The following is an 8,468-nucleotide window of genomic DNA, read 5'->3' as shown; positions in this document are numbered from 1 at the left end:
GCGGCCGTTTCCGGTTCCGGTAGCGGCTACTGGCGCTCTATCCCGGAGGCCGGCCATGGCGGGGAGCCGGGTAGAAACCGTGGGGAGCGTCTTCTCGCGGTGTGTGCTCGGAGCCGGGGCTGGGCTGCGGGTGCCTTTCCCGGGCGGAGGCTTTCATCGGGTCACGCTCTTCCTTGGGTGGGCTTGAGCAGGGCCAGGCATCCTGCGGGGGTCGGGTGTCTGCGCCGGGTGAGGCCCTCTCTCGTACTCTCTCCTGGCTCCGAATAGTTGTGCTTGACGACGTCTCTCCTTGAATTTCTTGTCTGTCATGTTAAAGATTGCACCTCCCGCCCTCCCCGAGTGGAGGGCTCTAGGAAGAGGAAGGGAGGAAGAGGATGGTGGGCCTGACTGAACCGCCTTTGCGTTTTCCGTGACGGAACAGGGGTCGGATGCATATAAGGAAAAGACAGAAGGTCTTAACCCCTGAGCGTTGTTAGCTTGGCTTGGGATGTGAAAACGTCCTTCCCGTAGGTGGGGAACACCCCTGTTCCGCCCTCCTCCCACTGATCTGTGTTGCGGACTGCGCGATAACTTTGACGTCCCAAGGTGTGCTGAACTGATTCAGGGGCTTTGGCAGGCTGTCGTCACTGACCGACCTTTTCCCCGTTCTCTCCCTAAGGACTCGGAACCTGATTCGGGCTGGAGTGTTGAAGGAGAAGCCCCTCTGGTATGATGTATATAACGCCTTTCCCCCACTGAAGGAGCCGGTCTTTCGAAGACCTCGCTTGCGATATGGCAAAGCCAAAGCTTCCATCCAGGACATCTTGTACTATGAGGATCGGATTAGAGCGTGAGTATGCAGCCCATCTAGTGGACAGGAGGCTACAGAACTTCAGAAGGAAAGGATTAGGTAGCAGTCTGATAACTCAAATAGGGAATTAAGTCGGGGCTTGTCCTGTGGAGGTCTTATATGTCTAGCCAAATGAGGGGATCAGCACCTCACCGCTGTAGTGAGAGAAAAAAAGTTCTGAGAAGTGGCATTTGGAGCCCAGCAACTGACAGATCATTGCAGTTATAACCACCTGTTTTCTGCGCATCTGCTTTGTGCCAAGTGCTGTGATAACCTCTTTACAGGCTGCATCTCATTATCTCATAGGCCTTGCCTTAACGCTATAAGGTAGGCTCCTTGTCTCCATTTAATTCAAGAGGACTATGAGGCTCAGGGAAGTTAACTTCATGTGATTACACAGGAGGGTGGCAGATCTGGGAATCACATCTCCAGTTCCAAGCTGATGTTGGTCATTGTGCCTGCTTTCTCCAGGAGGGGAGATAGGAGGAACTTGGTCTGTGGATCTAGTACTTGTGATCTTTGAAGCCACTCAGAAAGAAGGATGCTCAAAAGTCCAAGAGACTTAAAAATAAAAATCGTCACTAGAAATTTGAGGGAAAGTGCTTGTGTTCTTTATTTCTTTAGCATTTATTTCCTAATTTATTATAAAAGTAATACATGCTCATTGGAGAAAATTTAGAAACAAAGGAAAAGCATAAAGAAGAAAGCACAAATTACCCGTAATCAAATAATCGGAACCATAATCAAACAATCAAATAAAATAATCAAAACCATAATAAAATATGGTTTCAAGGCAAGCCGTGCTACTTACTCAGCTGTGTGACCTTGGGCAAACTACCCCTGTAAGCTTCCATTTCCACAGAGTAAAATCTAATAATAGTACTTAATAGAGTTGTAAAGTTTAAATAAGGTGATGCATTAAAACGTTTTTAGTTCAGTGCCTGGCACGAAGTAAGCCTTCAATAAATGTTAACCGTTATTATTGTTTTTGTTAACAACATTTGGGTTTGTTTCCTTTCATTTTTTACTATGTATATATGTGAATATACATTTAATCGGTAACATATGTTACAAATAATTTGTGTCCTTTTTTCTACTTAACATTATTATGAGCATTTCCCCATGTTATACATTTTTAAAAATACGTTAACCTATTGCGATGTTTTATATTTAACAACTTCCCTAGGGTTGGACATTTATGGTGTTTATATAATATTAGCTATAATTAAAGCAATATTTTTGAATATATATTTTTCTCTGTAACACTAGTTATTTCCTTAGGGTGGTTCTGAGAGGTCAAACAGTGTGAACATGTTTAAAAATCCTGCTGCAATTACCTAATTTGTTTCAAGTCTACAGCCATACCACCCTGAGGTGCCCCATCTCCTCTGATCTAGGAAGCTAAGCAGGGTTGGGCCTGGTTAGTGGTTGGATGGGAGACCACCTTGGAATACTGGGTGCTGTAAGGTTTTTTATTTAAAAAAAGAAAAAGTTGTCCTAGTTTACACTCTGATTAGCAGTATGTGAGAGTTCTTACTTTATCATTGTCGGCATTGATAGTGATTATTTAAACTTTTTTCTGATCTGGATAGTTTTAAAATAGTGCCTAGAGATTTTAATTTGTTTCTTTGATTAGTAATGAGTTTCCTATTTTCAAGTTTATTGGCCATTTGAATTTATTTTTGAAATATCCATGTTCTTTAATAATTGTTACTATTTATCAATAAGAGTTATTTATAGAGTTAAAGATATTAGTTCTTTGACTAATTCATTGCAAATATTTTTTCATGTATTTGCCACTCATAATGTTTTTTTTAATGTATAGAAGTTGATTAGTTCATTTTACAAATGTTTTTTGTGGTGCCTTGTATATAGCAAGCATTGTGCCAGACATCATGCTCAGCACTGGAGTAGTTTATGTATTTATTGTTATTGATATACCAATTTTTTTGTTGTTGTTGGCTTTCTTACCTTTAGGCTTAGAGAGTTTTAGAAGGTCTTTTTCAGTGAACTCATCTATGTTTTTCTGAGTCACTTTCAAAGTGCAAATCAGGTATTGAAACTAGTAGAAATAGTCATTCTTTAATCTCTTTTTCTCCTTTCTCCATGGAAAATGTGCTTCTAATGGTTTCCCAGCAACATTCTTAAAAATGTCTTTAAAGCTCTCTACTTTTCTCATAGTAAGAAAGAACAGCTCAGATATCACATTCTTTTGGGACTACTTCTCTGCTGCCTCCCAGTGTTAGTGTCTCCTCTTTTGTATACCCTGAATACTTTGTTCACATTGCCTCTATTATGGCCTTAGCCTGTCGTTAATGGCTCTGCATGACAAACCTCCTGTCTTTATTCAGTAACAAACATTTATTAAGCACTACTATGGGCCAGGCACTGTCATGTTCATTCTCAGTGACTAGCCCAGCGTGTGGTATGTAAATTGCTCATTAATTATCTCTTGAATGGAGAAATTAATGAACGAATGAACCACAAAGATAGTAGAGGGAGACATGAGAGAAAATCCTTTGGACAGGAAGAATGGAAGGCCAGGTTTGGGGCTGCTTGGAGAGTGGCCATCAGAGTTTTTTTTTTTTTTTTTTACGACCAGTAAGGGGATCGTAACCCTTGGCTTGGTGTCATCCGCACTGTGCTCAGCCAGTGAGCGCACCGGCCATCCCTATATAGGATCCGAACCCGCGGCCTCGGTGCTCCTAGCACTGCACTCTCCCGAGTGAGCCACGGGTCTGGCCCAGAGTTTTATTAGCTCCCTGAAACAACTTCTGGAACAGTTGGTTAGAAACCACTTCTATGGCCACATTTAGCTTCCCTATCCACATATCTGAGATCTAAGTAAGTGGTAAATCACTCACTGGGAATTTACTGACAAATCCCTTCCTCTCAAATACTGATGTCAATTAGTTTTTAGGACCTAGAATTTGTCTGGTTCCTTTTCTCTTAAACGGTAAGACCGGAGATTGTGCCTAATTAAAGTTAATACATATCCCTTATTCTTACCGCTATTCCTGGATGCAAGAAAGTGGAATTTATAAAGTCATTATATTTTCCACTGGTCCACATACGTTTCATTTGAGGATTCTTTTTTTTTTCATAGCACTGCTTTGAGGTAGCAGAACAAATATGTTCTTGCTGTACTTGGAAATTTTTAGGGTAGGAAACGAGATCTTTGGGGGAGTAAAATACCTTTTTTCAGTACCTTCTGCTCAGATCCATTGCATACACTTGGTCAGGATGCTTTTGTGGTTCATTAATGTAATAAAACCATTTGTGCTACTGTGGATAGCACTGGAATTGGGAGATAGATCACTGGAAAATATTTTACTGCTCCCTCTTTCTGGTTAGATATTATTATTATTAATGCCAAAGTAATAACACCTTGTATTTATATAATTCATTGAACCTTTATCTTTGTCGCTTTTTTTGTTTGTTTTTTATATTTCTAAGAACAAAAATTCCAGATATATCAAAATCTAAATGTAAAAAGTAAAATTATAACAGTGTTCAAAGAAAACATGGGAGAATTTAAAAATAAGCTGAGTGGTTAAAGGCCTTTCTAAACATGACATAAAATCCAGAAGCCATAAAATAAAATATTAAAATTTCCTGCACAAAAAAAGAACCATAAGCAAAATCAAAAGACAGCCAACAAACTGGGAGCATTGTATGTATGATAAAGGACTAATTTTTTTGCAGCATGTATGATAAAGGACTAATTTTCTATTTATATGACTACAAAGTTTGCTTATAAATCATTAAGAAGACCACTGTCTTAGTTTGGGCTGCTGTAACAAATTGTCATAGACTAGATGGCTTAAAAACAGCAGAAACTTATTTCTCAGTAGTTCTGGAGGCTGGGATGTGTGAGATCAGGATGCTAGCGTGGTTGGGTTCTGGTGAGGGCCCTCTTCCTGATTTGAAGAGGGCCATCTTCTTGCTGTGTCCTCATGTGGGGGGAGAGCAGAGAGAGGAAGCAAGTTCTCTCCTTCCTATTCTTATAAGGTCACTAACCCTATCATGAGGGGTCTACCCATGACCTAATTACCTCCCAAAGGTCCCGTTTTCAAATACCATCACATTGGCAATTAGGGTTTCAGTATATGAATTTGTGGGATGCGATACAAACATTTTGTCGACAGCAACCACCAAATAGAAAAATGGGCAAAGAACATGGACAGTTGATAGAAATGGAAATTCAGTTTGCTTTTCAAATTGAAAAAGTGTCCAGTCTCTTTAAAAGCAAATTAAAACTCCAGTGAGGTATAGTTTCTTACCTATCGAATTGGCAAGATCAAAAAATTGGAAAATATAATTTGGTCAGGGTATGAGGAAATTGGCACTCATACATTACTGGTGTGAGTGTCAATTGGTACAACAGCTTTGGAAAGTATTTAAGTAAGAAGGGCAAGATGCAGGGACGGGGAGTGGGGAGTGACTGCTTAATGGGTACAGGGTCTCCTGTTGGGATGATAAAAATGTTTTGGAACTAGATAGAGGTGATAGTTGCATGACTGTGAATGCACTAAATGTCATATTAAATTGTACACTTAAAAATGGTGCAAATTTCACCTCATTTTTTAAAAAGGCAAGATGTAACACAGTGTTTACCATTCTTTGGGTTAAAAAATATGGCTGGAGAAAGGAATGGTAGATGCATATATGCCTGTATATTGGTGGAGTATTTCTGGATGAATATATAAGAAACTGGTTAATGTTGCTTCCTGGGAGGGGAACTAAGGGTTTAGAGTATGGAAGGGGGAGGGAATGTTACTTTTTACTGGACACCTTTTTGTACCATTTGATGTATTTACTGTGTGCATGCATTATTTATTTATTTTATTTTATTTTTTTCTTGTTTTTGTGACCAGTAAGGGGATCGCAACCCTTGGCTTGGTGTCGCCCGCACCACGCTCAGCCAGTGAGCGCACCGGCCATCCCTATATAGGATCCAAACCTGCGGCCGGAGTGCCGCTGCACTCCCGCCACTGCGCTCCCAGCGCCGCACTCTCCAGAGTGCGCCACGGGGCAGCCCTGCATTATTTATTTAAAAAAACAAAACTGTTCAGCTTAGGCTATGTAGATCATGCTATACTTAACTCCCCTCAGGGCCTAGCAGTTATTATTTCTTTTACTCCATTTTTGGCCACAGTCTATAATTAGAGATTTATCTATTTATTTGTTTACTTATTTGTGGCTGGCTGGTTTGGGGATCCAAACCCTTGACCTCGGTGCTACCAGGTGACACACTAACCAACTGAGCCAACCGGCTAGCCTCTATAACTGGAGATATATACTGTGTTGTTTGTATCTTCTAGGAAATTTTATTCTGCTTATGGATCTGGTCAAAAAGCATTTGATCTGTTCAATCCAAACTTCAAGTCTACCTGTCAACGGTAAGCTATTTTGTAAGTCCTGGGATACTTTTTATTTCATTTTATTTTATTGAGGTATTTAGTTATCAGTTTGAGAAATTTTGTTGAATTCCACTTGAGGAAAGTAAATGTTCCTATAGGAAGATCTGTTAAGGGAATACTTGATACTGTGTAATAGCTTGTCTTGACAACTCTAACACACAGACCTAACATGTGACTGTTTGGAATTCCAGGTTTGTGGAGAAATACATTGAGCTACAGAAACTTGGAGAAACAGATGAAGAGAAGTTATTTGTGGAAACAGGGAAGGCTTTATTGGCAGAAGGTGTCATTTTAAGACGAATAGGAGAAGCAAAGGCTGTGAGTATTTTATTGTTAAAGTTTTTATTAGGATTAGCTGCCTATTTGTCAGAAGTTAAAGGGAGGCTTGATTTTCTTTTCCCAACCTTGGATGATGTTCTTAAACTCCATGTCAAATACTGTTAGATTGAATATACTGGAATTTTGTGGTAATGACTGCTACTTGGAACAAGTGAATTGTTATTAGGGCTTTTGAAATTGTGGTTCTATAGACATTTTTATCATGTTTACTGTTTGTTAGAATATAATTTGATCTAAGATATTAGTGCTAAATTTTCACTCAGTGACAGAATGTGCCTAATTACATGGCTTCAGCCAATTAATTGAGTGAAAAATGATAACATCTGTGTGACATACTTATAACTGGTCTTTTAAGCAACAGGGAGGTAGTCGTGTGTCCTGGAAATATGAACAAATGCGTGTCATACCCCAGACTGCTTTGGAAGAAAACCAGCCTCAGAAAGAAGTTCCACAGGACCAGCATTTGGAAGCACCTGAAGAACAGTCAAAAGGTCTCTTGCCTCCCTGAAGGACTTGTATACTGTGTATACTGACAACCACTCTGTACCCACTAGATGAATGTTGAGCTATTTTTAACAGTTGAACTGTGTAAATGTTTCTTGATCTCTAAGGCATTATGTTTGTCTTCTCTTAATTCCTGTTTCTGGGTTGTCATAAAGCTCAGTATTATGGTTTGAAAGAAGCAGCTATGTGAACTTTTATGTTAGGATATTACTAAATAAAGAATTCCCTAGATCCTTATAAAGTAAATTTACTTTGAAATTGTAAATAACATGAGAAAACCTTTATAAAAGATTGAATGGCACTCATTCTGAGTAGGTTTGCTCAGATGTTTGCATTAGTATGTGGGCTGACTACACTTGATTATCTGGTATGTATCTTTTCTCTAAATCCATCAGACTTCTACTTGCACATGTGGTGTGGTCCCTTGGCCAACCACTATTTGTCTGCAGCTAATTTTTGTACTTTTTATTGTAGAACTATTGACCTTCAACTTGAGAGGCCACACTGGCTTGGTCATTGGGGGTAAGAGCGAGGACCTATCATTAATGATGAACAGAGGCCAAAAATGTAACTTTAATCTATGGATTGAATGTACTGGAGACAGTCAACATAGGCCTGCACATAGTAGGCTGCTCAGTAAATATTTGTTGAACGAACAAACGAATGAATGAATGATTATATCAGCTAAAGACTGAATTCAGATGGCATCTCTGTAGGTAACTGGATTGCCAAAAGGGGAGGTAGCTAGATGCTCTCCACCAGCATCCACCTGCATCCCTGGTGCCAAGGTGTGCTTTTAAGTCCCTATCAACTGTCCTCCCTTGCTCATTTCCTCATGTTTTTACTAAATAAATGAAATACTCCTCTGAGAGTGTAGCCTTTGTATATGTGTTCAAGCCACTGGTTTTCAGCTGTTAGTAATTAGGTGCTTCAGAAATTCCTTCTTTTAAACATCATGTAGCTTTTCTACCTGATTGTTCTTTGTGTACAGTCTCTTCTCTCCTGGTAGACTGTAAGGCAGTCTGTACTCATCCTTGCGTGTGGGTGCTCAATTAGTGAAGGTGAGTGAGTACATGAGGCAAAGCAATTCTTAGCCATGCTGCTCCCCCCCTCAACTGTTATCACTGTTTTACAATTCCTCGTGTACGGGGAATGCTTTACTTTTAGATGGAGAAGTAAATTTCCTCCATTCAAAGACAATAGGCAACCACTGGGTGCCAAATATTGGCCAGACCTTGGGAAGAGGACGTGCCAAGCAGGTGAAGGAGATGGTTCTTTTCTCAGAGGAACAACTGTGGTCGCTGATTCTCTCTCTAAACCTTGTGTTTCTGGGTTTTAAAGGCAGTTTTTTTGCCACAGTGATGAAGACTTTT

General features: G+C 39.9%; 1 protein-coding gene and 1 pseudogene across 2 annotated transcripts; both read left to right on the top strand.

Annotated features, from left to right (window-relative positions):
• Positions 1 to 7,964, top strand: MRPS23 (mitochondrial ribosomal protein S23). Of its 2 annotated transcripts, none has more exons than XM_063112382.1 (5): positions 1 to 99; positions 659 to 829; positions 6,154 to 6,231; positions 6,444 to 6,570; positions 6,953 to 7,964. In XM_063112382.1, the coding sequence occupies exons 1-5, from the start codon at positions 56 to 58 to the stop codon at positions 7,097 to 7,099; spliced, it is 567 nt and encodes a 188-aa protein (XP_062968452.1). In that variant the 5' UTR covers positions 1 to 55; the 3' UTR covers positions 7,100 to 7,964. The 2 variants fall into 2 exon arrangements, with proteins under 2 accessions (XP_062968452.1, XP_062968451.1); XM_063112381.1 differs by having other exon boundaries at positions 6,947 to 7,964.
• On the top strand, positions 2,181 to 2,298 carry LOC134389893 (5S ribosomal RNA; annotated as a pseudogene).
• Positions 7,965 to 8,468: the final 504 nt, after the last annotated feature.

Source organism: Cynocephalus volans, chromosome 10 (assembly GCF_027409185.1).
Source record: "Cynocephalus volans isolate mCynVol1 chromosome 10, mCynVol1.pri, whole genome shotgun sequence".
Taxonomy (NCBI): Eukaryota; Metazoa; Chordata; class Mammalia; order Dermoptera; family Cynocephalidae; genus Cynocephalus; species Cynocephalus volans.
The sequence above is the reverse complement of the archived record's forward strand: the minus strand, read 5'-3'. Positions and strand labels throughout refer to the sequence as shown.

What these genes read in the sequence shown, in the direction of transcription:
- MRPS23 (XM_063112381.1), top strand. Translation starts at nt 56, where the DNA reads ATGGCGGGGAGCCGGGTAGAAACCGTGGGGAGCGTCTTCTCGCG. An exon ending in GTGGGGAGCGTCTTCTCGCG is followed by an intron (nt 100 to 658) that starts GTGTGTGCTCGG and finishes TCTCTCCCTAAG; the next exon opens with GACTCGGAACCTGATTCGGG. An exon ending in TTCAAGTCTACCTGTCAACG is followed by an intron (nt 6,232 to 6,443) that starts GTAAGCTATTTT and finishes TTGGAATTCCAG; the next exon opens with GTTTGTGGAGAAATACATTG.